Below are 23,817 nucleotides of genomic sequence, written 5' to 3'. Positions count from 1 at the left end.
ATTATATATATATATACTGCATAAATATATATATATATTGTTGTGGATCTCGACGCCGGCCTTCTCCCCTTACCAAGGGGGGATTAGTCCCCTTGTCTTTGACTGGCCGACGGGACCCGGGACCTATGACGTCCTTCCCGGACAGCGTGAAATAGGGTCTTAGGACTAGAATCACTATTACCTAATTACTCGCGCTGCTCTGAAATGAGGAAATAAGCCCCGCACGAATCACGCGTGCTGAGACGCCGAGCGGTGCGTACACGCGATCCGTGCCGTTTATATGGTGACCCCGGTTCGAGCGATCTCGTTCGTACCACGCTTAACCAATGGGGAAATCACAAAGGCAATCGAATTGGGAAGAAAGGAATAACAAGATTTATTTTCACTATGCAGGGATGCCAGAAAAAGGGGACACAGTGCAGCCTTAAAACAGTCTTAACTTAATCCCCAGGACAAACGGGCCCGTCTCACACACAGGCACACTCACACGGGGCTTGCAGCTGCAGGGTGATGGTTCGCGTCCAAGGATGGCTCTCGTGCAGCTCCCTCCAGTCTCCGGCTCGTCCCGTGCAGATGGTAAGTAGAGGGGCAGGAGATCCCCGGGTGTCGTTTGGCGCTCAAGGGTTAATACGGGCCGATTTGGTAGGGAGCGGACTTCGGCGGTTAGCAGTCATCACTGGCAGCGATTGCCGCATTTACTCACGTGGCTGAGGTAGGCACTATTCGCCACCGGCGCATCCGTTTGCAGCCGTGTACTCAACGCCTCTTCTTCCTCTCCTCTGGCGCGTACGTTATATGATGGCGATTACAGTTCAATGCCTCAAAGCGAGTGATGCAAGTCAAGTTCTTCAATCACGCCCTTTCCCAACAAGTCTTCACAATGCGCTCGCCCCCTCAAGTCCTGACCAAGTCCTCCAGCGCTAGTTGTCCGGTTCAGTCCTTTTCCAACAAGTCCTTCTCTCTGCGAGTCCTCTCCAACCAGTCCTCTTCAAGGGCTTTGTGCAATGACTTATATAGGCACGCCCCGCGAACCTTCTAGAACGTACCAGACGCGCCTCTCCACGCCCCTCACGCCATGCCGTTAGAGCCCTGGTTGGCTGGTGGCTCTTACCATCATCGCCTCTGACGCTCCGCCTTGATGCCGCCCCCACCCTGACCCCGTGCTCCTCCTCCTTCTCAGGCCTACCTCGTGTTACTTGACTAGTGAGCGAGCAAAGGGCAGCAAAATGCTGCAGGCAGCCAAAGCGTAACACTTGAGCGGGCAGCCAGATGGGGCGCAGGATCAATTATGCCCATTGAGGTGGAATGGGAGGGTGAACGCCAAATGACCGGGACCTAAACTCATGTCTTTGCACAACGCAGATATTACGAGGGGAAATGGCCTATACTTACACATACTATGACATAACTAATACTACAGGTGGCCTACGTGTTGCTCGTGGAATAACTCCAGGGGGCAACCCTTTAACCTTTAATGATCAATATGTGCAAATCTCAAAACCGTAGCAATATATATATAATTACATAAAGAAGCATACTGACCCCATGACATGATACTGATTTCATGTGCAGAGATTATGCCAACACATGACCTCCGAGCTATGATGGGGTAAATTTGGCACTCAAGTGTTTGCAGACTGAGATTAAGCCCCTGAGGTCACAAATATATGAAAGCTGAGTTGTCAATCCAGATTTTGCTCTTGATTGAGCTCATCAGGCCAACATACAATACTGCTAAATTGTTTATTCATAAACAAACTAATCTCGTTTTAATAAACACAGGTTGAACCCCCTAAATTGACGAGGCAGCAGGGCACAGATCTGTGTTTATTAAAAAGCTTAAATGTATTGTTTCGGTTTTGATGTTTGTAAAGTGAGCCTAATAAAGTTTAAAGTTTGCCCCCCATAGATAGTCACACAAGCAACATATAGCCTCATTTGTGGTATAGTTATTTCTTAGTATGTGTGAGAATAGGCCCTTTCCAGTGTTAATTCTGCGTTGTGTAAAGCCAGGAAAATAGGCCCTACTGCCACCGATCATCCTACGTCCATACCCACAATACAGTTTGTTAACGTTAGTTCATTTTGGGCGAGTTAACACGAGGGAGGCGGAGTGGGATCGGGGTGGAGTCGAGGGCGGAGCGGCAGAGGCGATGACGGTAAGCATGAGCCGCCAATCAGAGCTCAGGGGTGGTGGCGTCAGAGGGCGTGGTGAGAAGAGTCTGTTGAGTTCCAGAAGGTTCGCGGGGTGTGCCTATATAACCCGCTGTGCAAAGCCCTCAAAAGGACTTGCGGCAAAAAGGACTGCAGCGTTGTGAAGGACTTGCGGCAAAAAGGACTGCAGCGTTGTAAAGGGCTTGCGTCACAGGACTTGCAGAGAGGGGACTTGATGAGAGAACTCGCATTGTACCGCTTGATGAACTTGACCATTGCATGAGAACGCGCGTGCTAACAGACACCAAGGCATTGAAGAAGAGGAGTTGGTCATTGAATATACGCGGGCGCAGCCAGGCGTGTTGATAACGAACTTGCGCATTTCAGCCAAGCGAGTGAACGAGGCTGAGTAACCGCCCTTTGCCGTAAAAGCCGTCCCACCCTTTGCCGTAAAAGTCCTCTCTACCGTTCGCCCGATATTATCTCCGTGGTTCGAGAGACATGCTACGAGTCCCTGCCTTCGCCTACCTCCATCTTCGCGGATGTGCCGGGGACCGTGGATATCTGGACGGGGACCATCCCTTGGACGCGCTGGGGAGCACATGCCCATCTGCAATACCCCGTGTGAGTGTGAGACGGGCCCGTTGTCCTGGAATAAGTTAAGACTGTATAAGCTTGCTCTGTGTCTCTTCGTCCTGAACTGTAAATACGTGTGGAAATAATTAAACCTATCTGTTCTTCCTTTCTTCTAAATTCGATCGTTCCCGTGATTTCTCCATTTGACTAAGCGTGGCACGAATAAGATCGCTCCAATCGGGTTCCACTAGTTAAGACTGCGCGGATCACGTGTACGCAAACCGCTCGGCGTACCAACATCACACGTGGTTCGTGCAAGGCTTGTTTCCTCGTTTCCGTGGCGGCTTATGCAATCATTGAAGCATTGAACACCATCCCTACCGTGAAGCATGGTGGTGGCAGCATCATGTTATGGGGATGCTTTTCAGCAGCAGGGACTGGGAGACTTGTAAGGATAGAGGGAACAATGAATGGAGTGAAATACAGGCAAATCCTTGAGGAGAACCTGCTTTAGAGTGCAAAAGACCTTAGACTGCAGCGAAGATTTACGTTCCAACAGGAGAATGACCCCACACAGCCAAAGCAACACTGAAATGGCTTCAGAACAATAACGTGAAAGTCCTTGAGTGGCCCAACCAAAGTCCAGACCTTAACCCCATTGGTAATCTATAGAAAGACTTGAAGATTGCTGTTCATCGACACCCATCCCCCTTCCATCCAAATTGACAGAGCTTGAGCAAATCTACAAGGAAGAAAGGGAGAAACTCCACAAATTCTGATGTTCAAAGCTGATACAGACATACCCAAGAAGACTTGAAACGGTAATCGCTGCCATCGGAGCTTCTCTGAAGTATTGACTCAGGGGATTGAATACTTGTTGTACACCGCACCTTTCCTATGCCATCTCCAGGCATTGCAAATCGTCATTGCCGGGCACCGAGGGGGCTCGGCAGTGACGCACGCTGAAAGGAAGTACTCAATTTTTACTCTGGTTGTGTTCTTTCTTGTTTTCTTGTTTGTTTGTTTGTTTGTTTGTTTTTCTGGGCGATATTTCAGCCATCCTTTGAGCTAGGAAGCTGAAATTTCGGCACAATAGTGAGCAAGTCCTTTCCCAAAAACGGTATTTTTTGATTAATCAATTAATTGAGGAGTTATTTAATTATTAGCGATTAATTAAGGACTTATTTAATTAATCAAATTTCCTTTCTCTTCTGACCATTAACTCAGGCACCTTTTGAGTTAGGAAGCTGATATTTGGACAGGCCAATGACCAGGTGATTTGGCTGCAAAGGCTATTTTTGATTTATTAATTAATCAATTAATCAATTAATCGATTAATTATTTAATTATTCGATTAATGACTAAAAAATTTTTTTTTTTTAAGTTACAGATTCTGATGAAATGGTGGTGGTTTATGTGTTCTATGACCGAATTGATTAATAATTCAATTTTTTAATGATTATTATTTATTTATTTTCATTATTAATCATTTATTTATTTTCTTTCTCATTTGGCCAATATCTCAGGCACCTTTTGAGCTCGGAAGCTAATATTTGGACAGGAGTGACCAGGTGATGTGGCTATCAAGGATATTTTTGATTTATTGATTAATCAATTAATCAATTAATCGATTAATTATTTAATTATTCGATTAATGACTAAAAAAAATTCTTTTTTTTAAGTTACAGATTCTGATGAAATGGTGGTGGTTTATGTGTTCTATGACCGAATTGATTAATAATGAATTTTTTTAATGATTTTTATTTATTTATTTTCATTATATTATTAATCATTTATTTATTTTCTTTCTCATTTGGCCAATATCTCAGGCACCTTTTGAGCTAGGAAGCTAATATTTGGACATGACAGTGACCAAGTGATGTGGCTATCAAGGATATTTTTGATTTATTGATTAATCATTTAATCGATTAATTATTTATTAATTAATCAATTAATTATTTAATTTTTTAATAATGACTTATTGAATTTAATTTCTAAAAGATACATCTTCGGATGAAGCACGAGTGGTTTAGTTATGCTATTAGCCAATTGATTAAGAAAAGATTTTGTGATAATCTTTTATTGATTTTAATTATACAATTAATCAATCAATTAGTGTACACCTCTTCCTCCCAATGCAGCCTCTATGAGCTGCACTGCGGTATTGCCGGCCCCGCAGGCGCCCCGGCAATGCCGCGCTGTAGGATAATTAATTTATTTGGCATGGGGGCGGTGTACTTTGAATGCATCTGTACTTGTTTTCTTGTTTTCTTGGTTGTCCGGGCGATATCTCAGCCATCCTTTGAGCTAGGAAGCTGAAATTTCGGCACAATAGTGAGCAGGTCCTTTGTCAAAAACGGTATTTTTTGTTTTTTGATTAATCAATTAATTGAGGAGTTATTTAATTATTAGCGAATAATTAAGTACTTATTTAATTAATCAAATTTCCTTTCTCATTTGGCCAATATCTCAGGCACCTTTTGAGCAGGGAAGCTAATATTTGGAAATGACAGTGACCAAGTGATGTGGCTATCAAGGATATTTTTGATTTATTGATTAATCATTTAATCGATTAATTATTTATTGATTAATTGATTAATTATTTATTGATTAATCAATTAATTATTTAATTTTTTATTAATGACCTATTTAATGAAATTTCTAAAAGATACATCTTCGGATGAAGCACTAGTGGTTTTGTTATGCTATTAGCCAATTGATTAAGAAAATATTTTGTGATAATCTTTTATTGATTTTAATTCTACAATTAATCAATCAATTAGCGTACACCTCTCCCTCCCAGGCAGCCTCTATGAGGTGCACTGCGGTATTGCCGGGGTGCCTGAGGCGCCCCTGCAATGCCGCGCTGTAGGATATTTAATTATTTGGCATGGGGGCAGTGTACTTTGAATGTATCTGTACTTGTGTAAATTAGTTTGTGTTTGTTGCCATATGTGTTTGAAGTATCGATTAGTTGCATATGCGGGCCCCAGAAGATTCAACGGAGCCTTTCCATATCCTGAATCATACACCTCAGTTTTGATAAAAGATCACGGTTCATGGTCCAAGCGGTGAAGTTTTCTTCCGATGGCTCTTTTCAGGATCGTCACTGAATACCTGATCCAACTGTAGTTCATTTGTAGTAATATTCCCCAGGATGGTTTTTCAGATCTCTATCAGATTCTTCCTCATCATTACCATTGCTCAAACTATCATTGGTACAATGTTGGTGCTCTTCAACTTCCAAATTCGTTTGAGTTCATTTTTTTGATCCTTGTGCTTTGTCATTTTCCTAATTTCCATGTTAATTTGACAAAAATTGCTGGGTACTGACACCTCGATTAGCAATGTGGTCTTTTCTTTTTTGTATCGGAGTAATATATCCGGTCACAACGCTTTTTTATTCTCTGTCCACGCTTGATGAATGGATAGGTAGTACATGAGTAGGTCCTCATTTTCAATGATCACTTTTGATTCGTGCTTCCAGGATTTTACTGAGACTGGGATATAGAAAAAAAAAAAATTCCAGACATGCCAATGGATTACTTTTTTTTTTTTTTTTTTTTTTTTTTTGTATACAAGATCGAGGCTCGTGAAAGAGCGAACATTAATCACACAGAAAGACAAACCGACACATAAAACATATAACATCGGGAGCGGTAGACAAGATGGGGAGAGAGGGGGAAGGACACAAACACAACATTTGAGAGCAGGGACCGAGAGACATGGAGACATCATGTCTGCATACCTTGTTACGTGTGTAAAGGTGTTCTGACATGAGTTTTTATTTTACATCCTGAGAGAAGGTGATGGTGCTTTCTGTTTTTGCAAAACCCACAACTGTCTCATTGACTCAATCCCACCATCATCTTAAATAAGGATATAGATGTGTGTGTGTGTGTGTGTGTGTGTGTGTGTGTGTGTGTGTGTGTGTGTGTGTGTGTGTGTGTGTGTGTGTGTGTGTGTGTGTAGGGCAGGTCGGTGGGGGCGGTTTACTTGTATTACCAGGAAATGTTAGCAATTCAACATCTCACATCCACGGATATTTCTCATTATCTCCACCATCGAATGTGAACGGAGGTTATGTTTTCACCCCTCTCTGAATGTCTGTCTGTGAGCAGGATATCTCAAAAAGTGATGGAAGGATTCTGACAAAACTTGGTGGACAGGTTGGCTGTTTGACAAGGACGAAATGATTCCATTTTGGTGACGACCCAGATTCTGATACGAGAATTAAACAACATCTAAAGTGATATTTTCTGTTGAGAAATTGGACCAAAAGCGATCTATAGCATAATATATCAAAAAGTTGTGGATGTGTTATGACAAAACATGGTGGATAAGTTTGGTAGGAGACAAGAACAAGTGTTATGGTTTGTGACCTTTTTCTTCTTCCTTCCCCCACACCCCCCTGTGAGTTAGACCAAGTGGTTTGGTCCATGTGTATAAAGCCTATTTTAGCGGTTGCCGAAGACGATAAGAAGAGGCCATTTCGTTGGGTACAAAAGGTTGTTTATTGTACAGAAATCTCCAGCAACTGCTAGCGAACGGAAGTCGTAACGGCTTATATAAAACCAAGAACCCTCTTCGGAGGGCGTGGCTCCAACAGCCGCGCGTGCGTCACGACGACACAACCAAAAGCCCGTGTGCGTGGGTTAGACCAAACCCATCGTAATGGTAACCGTCACATGCGGATAAGTTAACCGCGACAAGTGAATAAGGTAACCGCGACATGTGAAGAAGGTAACCACTACATGCACCCCCCCCAGAAGGCACGCCACGGGCATGTACGTAGTTCACAGGTGGAACAGAGCTGGGCCGCGGATGGAACAGAGCCGGGCCGCGGGTGGAACAGAGCCGGGCCGCGGGTGGAACAGAGCCGGGCCGCGGGTGGAACAGAGCCGGGCCGCGGGTGGAACAGAGCCGGGCCGCGGGTGGAACAGAGCCGGGCCGTGGGTGGAACAGAGCCAGGCCGCAGGTGGAACAGAGCCGGGCCGCGGGTGGAACAGAGCCGGGCCGCGGGTGCTGAGCAGCGGTAGCCGTTGTAGTTGCAGCAGTAGGAATTGCGGGAGTGGTGAGCAGCAGTGCGCGCAAAGACAACGAGGCGCCAGTGCGCACAAAGGTAACAAAGCAGCCGTGCGTGCATAAGAGATGAGCAGCGGTAGTAGCTGTAGGTGCAGGAGCATCAGCCTCGGGATCCGCTATAGGAGCAGTAGTAGGAGTGGCGAGCAGCAGTACTCGGCCTGTGTGCGCGGAGGCGACGAAGTAGCAGTACTCGGCCTGTGTGCGCAAAGGCGACGAGCAGCAGTACTCGGCCTGTGTGCGCGGAGGCGACGAGCAGTGGTGCTCGGCCTGTGTGCGTGAAGGCGACGGAGTAGCCATGCCCGGCCTGAGTGCGCGGAGGCGACGAAGTAGCAGTGCCGCCAACGCCCCGTAACGGTGTTCCTTCGGAGGGTCCTGGAGCTGGTTCGCCCCTCTAGTCGTAGAGGAGGAACCGAGCGCGATGCGCGAACCGCATGGCCGCTCGCCGTTGCTAAAACTCCGGCAGTTCGAGTTTAGGTCTTGTGGAAGTGTGTCCATTTGGCCCCCGAATACGTTCGGGGGCAACGGGGTCACCAGTTTAGCGGTTGCCGAAGACGATAAGAACCACGTGAAGACGTGGGATAGACCAAACCCATCGTAATGGTAACCGTCACATGCGGATAAGTTAACCGCGACAAGTGAATAAGGTAACTGCGACATGTGAATAGGGTAACCACTACACTATGATTGGCTGTGGGGCAGGGGAGTGGCCCAGGAAGGTGATTCAGAGGAGTGAGTGGCCATTTTGGAGAAGGGCTTATGGCAGAGTGCTTTTTTGGGGGTTGTAGTGTGTCCAGCTGCAATCTCTCTACCTGAAGGGTGATGTTGATCGAACTCTTGCTGCCCACCACTGGGGCCTATTCGTGGACTTGCCTACTCCTACCCTCTCATGCTGGGCCTGCACTGGGGCCTACCACTGGGCCTGACTTGGGGCCTGCCTTGGGGCCTACTATGGGGCCTGCCCTGGGGCCTACTATGGGGCCTGCCTGTGGCCTACTGTTGGGCCTGCCTTGGGGCCTACTCTTGGACCTGCCTTCTGTTGGACCTGCCTACTCTTGGACCTGCCTACTCTTGGACCTGCCTACTCCTGGACCTGCCTACTCTTGGACCTGCCTACTCTTGGACCTGCCTACTCTTGGACCTGCCTACTCTTGGACCTGCCTACTCCTGGACCGGCCTACTCTTGGACCGGCCTACTCTTGGACCTGCCTACTCTTGGACCTGCCTACTCTTGGACCTGCCTACTCTTGGACCTGCCTACTCTTGGACCTGCCTACTCTTGGACCTGCCTACTCTTGGACCTGCCTACTCTTGGACCTGCCTACTCTTGGACCGGCCTACTCTTGGACCGGCCTACTCTTGGACCGGCCTACTCTTGGACCGGCCTACTCTTGGACCGGCCTACTCTTGGACCGGCCTACTCTTGGACCGGCCTACTCTTGGACCGGCCTACTCTTGGACCGGCCTACTCTTGGACCGGCCTACTCTTGGACCGGCCTACTCTTGGACCGGCCTACTATTGGTCCGGCCTACTCTTGGTCCGGCCTACTCTTGGTCCGGCCTACTCTTGGTCCGGCCTACTCTTGGTCCGGCCTACTCTTGGTCCGGCCTACTCTTGGAGCGGCCTTCTCTTGGACTGGCCTATTCGGGTTTTTCCCTCTTTTCTCCCTTCTTTGTTTTATGTGTAGGATGAGATTTTCGTGTGATAATCCATAAATAATGACAGTGTGATTGAAGGCTTGGCTTGGTGTGCTTCAGGCCATAACACAAGCCAATTACATTTTGGTTCAGGTCTGGATGCAGATCCGGCCAATCACTGGGATAGAAAATATAAACTGTCCAGCCTGGCGGAGATACAGTAAGTGCTCCACCGAGTGCTGTTCTCATATTCCCCATTTTTCCGTGAGTTCAATTTGCATCCAGGAAAACAACAATTATGGTTAGCCATTTTTAAAAGGCCACTCTTTCTTTTAAATGCTGAAAATGACCTGAAAAAGACTATTTGACTTGCATATTTCACTCTGGCAACGGCAGGAAGTGTCCCGGCTAGGGGAAGTGAATCACTGGAAACACCCATACAGCGCATGCTCAAAAGGCCTCGTTTGCATTCACATGTCATTCCAAAAGTGCTGTATTACCCCCAAACTATCCAAATTATTCCTGAGAAGGAATAGGTTTGTTTGTGTTTTCGAGCTGCACTTTAATAAACACAAACCCCAAGTTCTGCTTTTCCTCTTCCTCCATTGTGTAAGGATGGGCTCTTTCCCAGCTTTGTTTTAAATGATGCCTTGCCATTCCTAAATGGATTCAGACCATTTGAGTGGCCATACGGTACTGTCTTGGGACATGTACAGACATGCACACAGATTCTGTGAGACGTGAAATTTCCACGTGAATTCCCAGAGATTGCTCAGTTCAGGTGAGATGATTATTGTAACATTGAATGTTGCACATACAATTTCATGTTGGGCTTGCTCTTCTCAATAGACATGGTTTCCATACACACGACTAAAATATTGTTGCGGTTTTGTGTTTTTACAATAAAAGGTTAATTTCCCCTCATAGTTTAGTTACACTACAACATGTAGCCTCGTTTAAGCTCAGTTATTTCATAGTAAATGTAAGCGTAGACCTGTCCTGTGTTTAGTTTTGCGTTGAGTAGAATAATGAGAGTTAGGACTTTTACGATGCTTATGCTGCCTCGATGCTTTGAGTTTTGGCACAAAATACCACGAGGCCGGCCTGAACAAGTCGATCCAGGCCGAAGGAAGGCGGGGCAGGAGTGGGAGTGACCGGTAAGCACGAGCCGCCAATCGGGGCTCGAGGGGAGTGGCTTACCACTGCGGCAAAAGGTGTGGTTTGGAACATTCGATGCGAGCTAGGGTGGGGCCAATATAACCCTGTGCCCGATGCCCCCACCTCAGTTATGAGTGTTGGTTCGAAGCACCTCAGTTATGAGAAGGGATGCGCGGTGTTGAATTGAGTTATGAGAAGGGAGGCAGACGAGTTACATGTTACGAGGAGTTGGAGGGCAAGTGGCGCTGAGTTCAGTTACGAGAGTGAAAGCACGCAGTTGTATTAATCGCGCTGTGAAGGACCGCCGTGCCAGGCGAGAGACGCGCATATTTTCCTGCCTGCCTGCTTTGCTGAGATACATGCCGCGAGGATTCTCCCACCTGCCTGCCTGTCTTCGCCGGGACATGCGGTGACCGCCAGAGGGCCACGCCGTGTGAGCTATTCCTGGACGACCAAAGCCGGCGCATTCAGCGCATGAACAATTCTTTCTTCGTCCCCCCTGTGAGTGTGAATGGGCCCATTGTCTGGGTAAATACGACTGCTTAAGACTGCCCTGTGTCTCTGCTTCTTCTACCAATCATTGTAAATAGTAATTAAACCTGTTATTCCTTTGATTCGACCGTCTCGTGTTTTCCATCATTGACTTAGCATGGTACGAACTATATCGCTCTGATCGGGTTCCAATAGCAAGGTAACTGCACGGACCACATGGTACGCAATCCGCTCAGATGTACTCAAATTACGCGTGGTTCGTGCGAGACTTGATCCCCGCTTCCGCGGCGGCGTGGGTACTTAGGTACGTGCGAAAATTGTCCCAAAACCCTGTCCCGCGTCTGACCGGAAGTGGCGACCCAAGTCTCGCAGTTGCGAAGACCCAAGGAGAACAAGGGGCTTAATCTCCCCTTGGTAAGGGAACGGGTCACGCAAAACCTCAACATTTGGTGTCCGGGAGTGGGATTAGACCTGGAGTGCGCTTCATGCCCTTGAAATTACGAGCGGACGAAATTTAGTTGTTAAATCCAAAATTGTATTCGTACCATGGCTGGCCAAGGCGGTCAAATGCCGGTGGGGGTAGATGAAGAGGAGGAATGGATAACCCAGGACCTGCAGGAGAGACAGTTGGTAGTGGAGGAAGCCGAAGAGGGGGCGGTAGCTGGCGAAGAAAATGGCGGCGCCTCGCACGTGGCGGTGGCAGCCGGGCACGCTGTGCGGACCGGGCTCGACATTGGGTTATGCCTGGCCCAAATAATGAAAAAAATGGATGCCCAAAAGGACGATATGAAGGCTCAGGGTGAGCGATTAGAAAAACAAATGAAAGAAATGCGGGGACTAAATGATAACATGAATAAAATAAATGGAAAAATGGACATCCGAGAGAATGAAATGAAAGAAATGAGGGACAAAGCAAGGCGTAACCAGGGCGAATTGAAAGAAGCAATGGACGCCCAAAGTGACAAATCCACCCGGGAATTGGAAAAAATGATGACAGAGTCAAAGAGGGACATGGAAAAAAAGCGGGGGAGGACATTGGGCATGGGTTGAGCGAGGAAGTCGCAATGGGGCTCGACGAGGTGAAGCGATGTGAGGAACGCCGGGGGAGCGAGCTTGAGCGAGGCACAGCCAAGTTGACCGGGGATAATGAAATCGCGACGCAGGGTGTAGAAGAGCTGATGGTCGCTGAATTGGACAAAGAAATTTCATGGGTGCCGGCGGTCGTCGAGCTAGAAAAAGAAATAATTGGGGCCGAAGAGACAGTAGAATCGGGGAACAAATCACGGGAGAAGGTAATGGAATGCACACAAAGTTCGTATTCACACCATGATGCCGTGCTTGCTAACCCCAATAAAGGTTTACAGGTGCTGGCGAAGAAGCCGGGGAAGGAGGACCCCAAGGTGAGAAAATATGGCGCGAATGTTTTTGGCGCGCTTGGGAGAGAGACGAAACCTGGGCGGTCGCGGAGGTCCATTGTGCGGTGTACGAGGGTGATTGGCATGAAGTATGAGAGAGAGTGTGCGCCGAGGTGTGAGTGAGAAAAGTGTGTGCTGGAGTGTGCCGGGAAAGAGTGTGTTACAGAGTGTGTGCAGGAGTGCACCCCCGATGGTGTTACGGAGTGTGTAACAGAAAAGTGTGCGAAGGAGTGCACACCCGATAGTGGGGAAAAAGAGTGTACTGTAAAGGAGTGTGGAGGAAAAGTGCACACCTGAGTGCGTAGTAGAAGAGTGCGTACTGAAGTGTGTGGAAGGCGTGAGTGCGCCTAGGTGTGTGGGTACGAGTACAGAGTGTGAGGGAGAATGCACACCAGAGAATGTGGAAGGAGAGTGTGCAGTAACGGAGTGTATGGGAGGCGTGGGGATGCCTGGGTGTGCGAGTGCGGAGTGGGTCGCGAGTGGTGAGGAGGCGGCTCAAGCATCGACACCGATGGGGTAGCATTTAGCGGGACGGATAGCAGACGCGAGGCCCTGGTGAGTTGTGTGCAGCAGGGACCAGCGGGGATCGGTGCTGCGCCGGTTTCACAAGGACCGGCATGCACGTTTCGTGCCGGCCCCCACACTGTATGGTTGGTGCCGTACCGTGGCGGCAAAGGCAATCGGCGAGGTTTAAGGGGAGTTAGGAGATTTCAGAGCCGCGCACCTTGGCGGGTGCGGTGCTTCGACCGTGGCTGGTTGGGTCATCGTGCATGGGACCGCGAGGCCCCGTGCAGGGATGGAGCCCTGCATCTCGGCCCGTCCATCCCTCCTCCCTTGGATAGAAAATGCCGGATGGACACCACATACAGGCGACAAACCACCCGCATGGATCGCTCGGCCTTTCGAAGCCGAGCTGTGATGACGTACCTCCATAGATGGGGGCTCCTAGTGAAGCGGACTGTGAGAGTGGTGTCCCCCACATGGAGGAATGGTAGTTCACCATTCCTCATACGGACAGGGCCCATGAGCATTAGTTTAGGGGGATGGCAGTGACAGGCACATGGAGGTGCCAGCAATGGTTACCTCCATGGGGGCACCAAAGCTAGCCGAGGGAGGGCTAGGATAATGATAGGGAATTAGAAGACTGTAGCAGACAGAGATTTAAGTAGTGACTCTTGTACTGTAGAGGGGACATAGACAGTTTAGATGGTTGATAATGACAAGGGAGTGCATAGTTTAAAGGGACGACGGGGAAGCACGAGTATTAGGGGAAAACCAGTTAGATAGATGATGCTGTGTGTTTGAGGAATTGTGTTGAGAATAACCGGAGTTGTGTTGAGACAAATGGAATTGTGTTTGAGGTGTGCAAGGAAAGAGGTGTGTGAGCACAAAAGGCATGCGAGATAAATGGTGTGTGAGCACAAAAGGTGTGAGAGATAAATGGTGTGTGAGATAAATGGTGTGTGAGAATATTTAGTGTGGAATGCTTGGTGTGGAATAAAAGGTGTGGAATGCATGGTGCAAAGGAGTGAATGGGGGGAGATGGAACCCATTCACGGACGCCCGGGGTGGGTAGTGCAAAGCCAGGTAGAGGGCATAGGCAAAATTTGTATGGATATTGACACCTGTGGTGCAGGTAGAAGAAAGTAGTGTTTTTGTTGGGTGCATGACACTGTGGAATGGCTGGGCGTGTGGTTTAATTGGTGCGTATGGTTATTGGGGCACTCTGCCACTGATAGTTTTTCGGCCAGATGAGGCCGCAGGTAGGCTCTGGGAGCCAGTTATGGTAGTAGTGAGTGGGGCCCGAGGATCCAAATGAAGGACCCGGGTTGCCCAATGCCAAGGTGGGCATCAGGGGGTAAAGTGCCAGGAGGGGCCTTCCCCAGTTAGGTAGTCGCAGGAGCAGGTAAGCTCGGGTGGCGACTTCAGTGGCGGAGGTGCGCAGGTAGGTAGACCTGCTAGTGGAGCCACATGACCCAGCCCCGAAATTGTGCGAGGGCACAGTGTGAAAATTCGTTGGGAGTGAGACCCAAATTTAGAAGAGCACCCCAGAGTGGACAATGGGCATTCGGGTTCTTAGAACCACATAGTTTAAAGAGGCCAATTGGCAGGATACGACCCCGGGTAGTTTAAAAGTAAATGTCAGTCGTGTAGTTAGGAGATGAGAAATCCCTTCGCACCATCCACAACCAGTCACCGAGGAGGACGAACTCCACACCAGGGCTCTGTAAGCCGTTTGAGTTGTAAGACGCATCATGACGTAATGTGACATTGTGGTTGTTCCATCCCTTCCTTCCTGGGAGGGAATGGGAGACGAATTTGAGATAGAGGGGGATATGGGAGACAAGACGTAGTGACGAATTGTAAATACAAGGAGGGCTAGGGTAGTGTAAGCTGACGGTGGGGGTTACGGACGGTTAGGGACGAGCCTGCTCTGCTCGCTCTTCCGCGCCCCTCGCATCGCATTACCTTGTGTTTCTGTGTGCCGTTGCGTCCTTTCTGCTTTGCTTGTCGTGCTTTGTCTCTCCCCCCCACCCCAGGACCATTTTGGAGGTGGAGCTGTGCAGCACCATCGACCTGTGCAACATCCCTGCTGCACCTTACTACATCTGTGCAGCCGAACAGCGCAGCAATTTGCTGCCGTATCCTTTTATTGTAACTTTGCTGCACCTGTGCAGCACATTGCTGCCACAAGCCCTTTGCTGCACCTTACACTTATGGACCACAAGCTTGTGGCCTTGTACCTCTGCTGTGCAGCATTTTGCTGCAAAATCATCTTGCAGCTTCGGACCACTTGTTTTGAGTGGCATTAATGTCATGCAGTCAGACCACATGGGAGTGGCCCTGCCTGGCAAAGGAAAGAAAAAAATGAAATAAAAGCATTTTTTGTGCATTTTTATGATGGTGTGCTAGGGATGAGAAGATGTGTAAGTTTAGGTAGCCCTGAAGATCAAAAATGGCCTGTATGCCGGTCCGGGGGCTAGCCGGTTTGATATATGCACACAGAAGCCTCAAGCAGCAAATGTCATGAATTTTGAGTGTGTTGTGTTTTTGCTGTGCTTTCTCTCCCCCCTCCAATGTTCTCTTCCAAAAAGGACAGGTCCTGGGTCATAGAATTGTAAATAAAATTAAGTTTCTGTGATTGTAAATATAAAAATGCTGCCCACCGGCTATGTGTTTAGTTTGAAAAATTCTGGAATTCGGTTAATTGTGGGTGTGAATCTGATAGGTAGCTACTCAACGCAATAGGAGGGACATATCTGGTGTTTTAAAACTGACGCATACACGGGTCAGAGTAAATGTTAGGGGGAACCACACTTATATGTCACATGTAAAAGTAAGAGTTAATTTTGCATGTCATTCTCTAACCGGTCGTTTTATTTGTTGGTTTTGATTCTGGGACGAGTCTGACGAGGGAGGGGTGTAGTGTTGCGGTTTTGTGTTTTTACAATAAAAGGTTAATTTCCCCTCATAGTTTAGTTACACTACAACATGTAGCCTCGTTTAAGCTCAGTTATTTCATAGTAAATGTAAGCGTAGACCTTTCCTGTGTTTAGTTTTGCGTTGAGTAGAATAATGAGAGTTAGGACCTTTACGATGCTTATGCTGCCTTGATGCTTTGAGTTTTGGCGCAAAATACCACGAGACCAGCCAAACAAGTCGATCCAGGCCGATGGAAGGCGGGGCAGAAGGAGTGGGAGTGACCGGTAAGCACGAGCCGCCAATCAGGGCTCGAGGGGAGTGGCTTACCACTGCGGCAAAAGGCATGGTTTGGAACATTCGATGCGAGCTAGGGCGGGGCCAATATAACCTTGTGCCCGACACCCCCACCTCAGTTATGAGAGTTGGTTCGGAGCACCTCAGTTATGAGAAGGGATGCGCGGTGTTGAATTGAGTTATGAGAAGGGAGGCCGACGAGTTACATGTTACGAGGAGTTGGAGGGCAAGTGGCGCTGAGTTCAGTTACGAGAGTGATAGCACGCAGTTGTATTAATCGCGCTGTGAAGGACCGCCGTGCCGGGCGAGAGACGCGCATATTTTCCTGCCTGCCTGCTTTGCTGAGATACGCGCCATGAGGATTCTCCTGCCTGCCTGCCTGTCTTCGCCGGGACGTGTGGTGACCGCCAGAGGGCCACGCCCGGTGAGCTATTCCTGGACGACCAAAGCTGGCGTGTTCAGCGCATTAACAATTCTTCCTTCATCCCCCCTGTGAGTGTGAATGGGCCCATTGTTCTGGGTAAATACGACTGCTTAAGACTGCCCTGTGTCTCTGCGTCTTCTACCAATCATTGTAAATAGTAATTAAATCTGTTATTCCTTTGATTCAACCATCTCGTGTTTTCCATCATTGACTTGGCATGGTAAGAACTATATCGCTCTGATTGGGTTCCAATAGCAAGGTAACTGCACAGACCATGTGGTACGCAATCCGCTCGGGTGTACTCAAATTACACGTGATTCGTGCGAGACTTGATCCCCGCTTCCGCGGCGGCGTGGGTACTTAGGTACGTGCGAAAATTGTCCCAAAACCCTGTCCCGCGTCTGACCGGAAGTGGCGACCCAAGTCTCGCGGTTGCGAAGACCCAAGGAGAACAAGGGGCTTAATCTCCCCTTGGTAAGGGAACGGGTCACGCAAAACCTCAACATTTGGTGTCCGGGAGTGGGATTAGACCTGGAGTGCGCTTCATGCCCTTGAAATTACGAGCGGACGAAATTTAGTTGTTAAATCCAAAATTGTATTCGTACCATGGCTGGCCAAGGCGGTCAAATGCCGGTGGGGGTAGATGAAGAGGAGGAATGGATAACCCAGGTCCTGCAGGAGAGACAGTTGGTAGTGGAGGAAGCCGAAGAGGGGGCGGTAGCTGGCGAAGAAAATGGTGGCGCCTCGCACGTGGCGGTGGCAGCCGGGCACGCTGTGCGGACCGGGCTCGACATTGGGTTATGCCTGGCCCAAATAATGAAAAAAATGGATGCCCAAAAGGACGATATGAACGCTCAGGGTGAGCGATTAGAAAAACAAATGAAAGAAATGCGGGGACTAAATGATAACATGAATAAAATAAATGGAAAAATGGACATCCGAGAGAATGAAATGAAAGAAATGAGGGACAAAGCAAGGCGTAACCAGGGCGAATTGAAAGAAGCAATGGACGCCCAAAGTGACAAATCCACCCGGGAATTGGAAAAAATGATGGCAGAGTCAAAGAGGGACATGAAAAAAGCGGGGGAGGACATTGGGCATGGGTTGAGCGAGGAAGTCGCAATGGGGCTCGACGAGGTGAAGCGATGTGAGGAACGCGGGGGGAGCGAGCTTGAGCGAGGCACAGCCAAGTTGACCGGGGATAATGAAATCGCGACGCAGGGTGTAGAAGAGCTGATGGTCGCTGAATTGGACAAAGAAATTGCATGGGCGCCGGCGGTCGTCGAGCTAGAAAAAGAAATAATTGGGGCCGAAGAGACAGTAGAATCGGGGAACAAATCACGGGAGAAGGTAATGGAATGCACACAAAGTTCGTATTCACACCATGATGCCGTGCTTGCTAACCCCAATAAAGGTTTACAGGTGCTGGCGAAGAAGCCGGGGAAGGAGGACCCCAAGGTGAGAAAATATGGCGCGAATGTTTTTGGCGCGCTTGGGAGAGAGACGAAACCTGGGCGGTCGCGGAAGGTCCATTGTGCGGTGTACGAGGGTGACTGGCATGAAGTATGAGAGAGAGTGTGCGCCGAGGTGTGAGTGAGAAAAGTGTGTGCTGGAGTGTGCCGGGAAAGAGTGTGTTACAGAGTGTGTGCAGGAGTGCACCCCCGATGGTGTTACGGAGTGTGTAACAGAAAAGTGTGCGAAGGAGTGCACACCCGATAGTGGGGAAAAAGAGTGTGCGGTAAAGGAGTGTGGAGGAAAAGTGCACACCTGAGTGCGTAGTAGAAGAGTGCGTACTGAAGTGTGTGGAAGGCGTGAGTGCGCCTAGGTGTGTGGGTACGAGTACAGAGTGTGAGGGAGAATGCACACCAGAGAATGTGGAAGGAGAGTGTGCAGTAACGGAGTGTATGGGAGGCGTGGGGACGCCTGGGTGTGCGAGTGCGGAGTGGGTCGCGAGTGGTGAGGAGGCGGCTCAAGCATCGACACCGACGGGGTAGCGTTTAGCGGGACGGATAGCAGACGCGAGGCCCTGGTGAGTTGTGTGCAGCAGGGACCGGCGGGGATCGGTGCTGCGCCGGTTTCACAAGGACCGGCATGCACGTTTCGTGCCGGCCCCCGCACTGTATGGTTGGTGCCGTACCGTGGCGGCAAAGGCAATCGGCGAGGTTTAAGGGGAGTTAGGAGATTTCAGAGCCGCGCACCTTGGCGGGTGCGGTGCTTCGACCGTGGCTGGTTGGGTCATCGTGCGTGGGACCGCGAGGCCCCGTGCAGGGATGGAGCCCTGCATCTCGGCCCGTCCATCCCTCCTCCCTTGGATAGAAAATGCCGGATGGACACCACATACAGGCGACAAACCACCCGCATGGATCGCTCGGCCTTTCGAAGCCGAGCTGTGATGACGTACCTCCATAGATGGGGGCTCCTAGTGAAGCGGACTGTGAGAGTGGTGTCCCCCACATGGAGGAATGGTAGTTCACCATTCCTCATACGGACAGGGCCCATGAGCATTAGTTTAGGGGGATGGCAGTGACAGGCACATGGAGGTGCCAGCAATGGTTACCTCCATGGGGGCACCAAAGCTAGCCGAGGGAGGGCTAGGATAATGATAGGGAATTAGAAGACTGTAGCAGACAGAGATTTAAGTAGTGACTCTTGTACTGTAGAGGGGACATAGACAGTTTAGATGGTTGATAATGACAAGGGAGTGCATAGTTTAAAGGGACGACGGGGAAGCACGAGTATTAGGGGAAAACCAGTTAGATAGATGATGCTGTGTGTTTGAGGAATTGTGTTGAGAATAACCGGAGTTGTGTTGAGACAAATGGAATTGTGTTTGAGGTGTGCAAGGAAAGAGGTGGGTGAGCACAAAAGGCATGCGAGATAAATGGTGTGTGAGCACAAAAGGTGTGAGAGATAAATGGTGTGTGAGATAAATGGTGTGTGAGAATATTTAGTGTGGAATGCTTGGTGTGGAATAAAAGGTGTGGAATGCATGGTGCAAAGGAGTGAATGGGGGGAGATGGAACCCATTCACGGACGCCCGGGGTGGGTAGTGTAAAGCCAGGTAGAGGGCATAGGCAAAATTTGTATGGATATTGACACCTGTGGTGCAGGTAGAAGAAAGTAGTGTTTTTGTTGGGTGCATGACACTGTGGAATGGCTGGGCGTGTGGTTTAATTGGTGCGTATGGTTATTGGGGCACTCCGCCACTGATAGTTTGTCGGCCAGATGAGGCCGCAGGTAGGCTCTGGGAGCCAGTTATGGTAGTAGTGAGTGGGGCCCGAGGATCCAAACGAAGGACCCGGGTTGCCCAATGCCAAGGTGGGCATCAGGGGGTAAAGTGCCAGGAGGGGCCTTCCCCAGTTAGGTAGTCGCAGGAGCAGGTAAGCTCGGGTGGTGACTTCAGTGGCGGAGGTGCGCAGGTAGGTAGACCTGCTAGTGGAGCCACATGACCCAGCCCCGAAATTGTGCAAGGGCACAGTGTGAAAATTCGTTGGGAGTGAGACCCAAATTTAGAAGAGCACCCCAGAGTGGACAATGGGCATTCGGGTTCTTAGAACCACATAGTTTAAAGAGGCCAATTGGCAGGATACGACCCCAGGTAGTTTAAAAGTAAATGTCAGTCGTGTAGTTAGGAGATGAGAAATCCCTTCGCACCATCCACAACCAGTCACCGAGGAGGACGAACTCCACACCAGGGCTCTGTAAGCCGTTTGAGTTGTAAGACGCATCATGACGTAATGTGACATTGTGGTTGTTCCATCCCTTCCTTCCTGGGAGGGATTGGGAGACGAATTTGAGATAGAGGGGGATATGGGAGACAAGACGTAGTGACGAATTGTAAATACAAGGAGGGCTAGGGTAGTGTAAGCTGACGGTGGGGGTTACGGACGGTTAGGGACGAGCCTGCTCTGCTCGCTCTTCCGCGCCCCTCGCATCGCATTACCTTGTGTTTCTGTGTGCCGTTGCGTCCTTTCTGCTTTGCTTGTCGTGCTTTGTCTCTCCCCCCCACCCCAGGACCATTTTGGAGGTGGAGCTGTGCAGCACCATCGACCTGTGCAGCATCCCTGCTGCACCTTGCTACATCTGTGCAGCCGAACAGCACAGCAATTTGCTGCCGTATCCTTTTATTGTAACTTTGCTGCACCTGTGCAGCACATTTCTGCCACAAGCCCTTTGCTGCACCTTACACTTATGGACCACAAGCTTGTGGCCTTGTACCTCTGCTGTGCAGCATTTTGCTGCAAAATCATCTTGCAGCTTCGGACCACTTGTTTTGAGTGGCATTAATGTCATGCAGTCAGACCACATGGGAGTGGCCCTGCCTGGCAAAGGAAAGAAAAAATGAAATAAAAGCATTTTTTGTGCATTTTTATGATGGTGTGCTAGGGATGAGAAGATGTGTAAGTTTAGGTAGCCCTGAAGATCAAAAATGGCCTGTATGCCGGTCCGGGGGCTAGCCGGTTTGATATATGCACACAGAAGCCTCAAGCAGCAAATGTCATGAATTTTGAGTGTGTTGTGTTTTTGCTGTGCTTTCTCTCCCCTCCAATCTTCTCTTCCAAAAAGGACAGGTCCTGGGTCATAGAATTGTAAATAAAATTAAGTTTCTGTGATTGTAAATATAAAAATGCTGCCCACCGGCTATGTGTTTAGTTTGAAAAATTCTGGAATTCGGTTAATTGTGGGTGTGAATCTGATAGGTAGCTACTCAACGCAATAGGAGGGACATATCTGGTGTTTTAAAACTGACGCATACACGGGTCAGAGTAAATGTTAGGGGGAACCACACCTATATGTCACATGTAAAAGTAAGAGTTAATTTTGCATGTCATTCTCTAACCGGTCGTTTTATTTGTTGGTTTTGATTCTGGGACGAGTCTGACGAGGGAGGGGTGTAGTGTTGCGGTTTTGTGTTTTTACAATAAAAGGTTAATTTCCCCTCATAGTTTAGTTACACTACAACATGTAGCCTCGTTTAAGCTCAGTTATTTCATAGTAAATGTAAGCGTAGACCTTTCCTGTGTTTAGTTTTGCGTTGAGTAGAATAATGAGAGTTAGGACCTTTACGATGCTTATGCTGCCTTGATGCTTTGAGTTTTGGCGCAAAATACCACGAGGCCGGCCAAACAAGTCGATCCAGGCCGATGGAAGGCGGGGCAGAAGGAGTGGGAGTGACCGGTAAGCACGAGCCGCCAATCAGGGCTCGAGGGGAGTGGCTTACCACTGCGGCAAAAGGCATGGTTTGGAACATTCGATGCGAGCTAGGGCGGGGCCAATATAACCTTGTGCCCGACACCCCACCTCAGTTATGAGAGTTGGTTCGGAGCACCTCAGTTATGAGAAGGGATGCGCGGTGTTGAATTGAGTTATGAGAAGGGAGGCCGACGAGTTACATGTTACGAGGAGTTGGAGGGCAAGTGGCGCTGAGTTCAGTTACGAGAGTGATAGCACGCAGTTGTATTAATCGCGCTGTGAAGGACCGCCGTGCCGGGCGAGAGACGCGCATATTTTCCTGCCTGCCTGCTTTGCTGAGATACGCGCCATGAGGATTCTCCCGCCTGCCTGCCTGTCTTCGCCGGGACGTGTGGTGACCACCAGAGGGCCACGCCCGGTGAGCTATTCCTGGACGACCAAAGCTGGCGTGTTCAGCGCATTAACAATTCTTCCTTCATCCCCCCTGTGAGTGTGAATGGGCCCATTGTTCTGGGTAAGTACGACTGCTTAAGACTGCCCTGTGTCTCTGCGTCTTCTACCAATCATTGTAAATAGTAATTAAATCTGTTATTCCTTTGATTCAACCATCTCGTGTTTTCCATCATTGACTTGGCATGGTACGAACTATATCGCTCTGATCGGGTTCCAATAGCAAGGTAACTGCACAGACCACGTGGTACGCAATCCGCTCGGGTGTACTCAAATTACACGTGATTCGTGTGAGACTTGATCCCCGCTTCCGCGGCGGCGTGGGTACTTAGGTACGTGCGAAAATTGTCCCGAAACCCTGTCCCGCGTCTGTCCGGAAGTAGCGACCCAAGTCTCGCGGTTGCGAAGACCCAAGGAGAACAAGGGGCTTAATCTCCCCTTGGTAAGGGAATGGGTCGCGCAAAACCGCAACAATATTTATGAACTGTGAATCCATCGAGTTTATTTTCAAAAGTATTTGTTACTTCATTGAGAAAAAAAATCTTTTCTATTTATTACAGTATATTGAAAAATATAAATGTTTGCATTTATTGGCCTATTGTGAACATGACGTTTGGAGAACCCTTTGAACGCTCCTCATATAATAAAGGTCTCAACATGGGAATACGTCACTGCAGCATTCATATTGCTCAGCATAAAGAGAGAATAATGGCGTGATATTGCTGGTTGATTAATACATGGTCCTACTAATTCAAAGTATTCGTATAATCACATGGTTGAACACAACTCGTAACTCAAAAATCATTCTCATCTCATTTCAGATGGCTTTGTTCAATGATTGGCTTGATCTTGACTGGAGCATCATGCATCACTGTAAGTTGTATACCATTACACATTTTTGTACTTCACTCCTTTCCTATTCCATCCCCAGATGCTGCATGACATCATTGCCAGGCACCGAAGGGGGCCCGGTGATGATGCACGCTGAAAGTGAGTACTTAGTTTTCACTCTGGTTTTTTGTGTTTTCTTATTTGTTTGTCCGGGCTATATCTCAGCCATCCTTTGAGCGAGGAAGCTGAAATTTGGGCACACGCTTTGCCAAAAATTCTATTTTATTTTTTTTGATTAACCAATTTATTGATCAATTACTTAATTATTATCGATTTATTCATCACTTATTTCTTTCTTTCTCATCTGGGCAATATCTCAGGCACCGTTTGAGCTCGGAAGCTAATATTTGGACATGACAATGACCAAGTGATTTGGCTGTAAATAGTATTTTTAATTTATTGATTAATCGATTAATTATTAAATTATTTGTTGAGTTACTAAATTGATTAATTATAATCAAAAAGTTACAGATTCGGATGAAACAGCGGTGGTTTAGGTATGCTATTAGCCAATTCATTAAGAAATTAATTATTTTACGATTATTATTTATTTATTTTCTAGTTCTTAATCATTTATTATTTTATTTCTCATCTGGGCAATATCTCAGGCACCTTTTGAGCTAGGAA

At 48.4% G+C, this 23,817-nt stretch overlaps 1 protein-coding gene across 3 annotated transcripts in view; it reads left to right on the top strand.

The window, feature by feature from the left end:
• Positions 1-23,817, top strand: part of LOC137420908 (synaptic vesicular amine transporter) — a 335,648-nt gene that overhangs the window by 256,056 nt on the left and 55,775 nt on the right. For all 3 annotated transcript variants that reach the window (XM_068106409.2, XM_068106410.2, XM_068106408.2), the window contains one exon: positions 23,121-23,172. In XM_068106409.2, the coding sequence (XP_067962510.2) occupies positions 23,121-23,172 (52 nt within the window). The remainder of the gene's footprint in view (positions 1-23,120; positions 23,173-23,817) is intronic.

This window comes from Myxine glutinosa, chromosome 2 (genome assembly GCF_964187855.1).
Source record: "Myxine glutinosa chromosome 2, kmMyxGlut1.1, whole genome shotgun sequence".
Taxonomy (NCBI): Eukaryota; Metazoa; Chordata; class Myxini; order Myxiniformes; family Myxinidae; genus Myxine; species Myxine glutinosa.
This window is presented reverse-complemented; position numbering and strand designations above follow the sequence as displayed.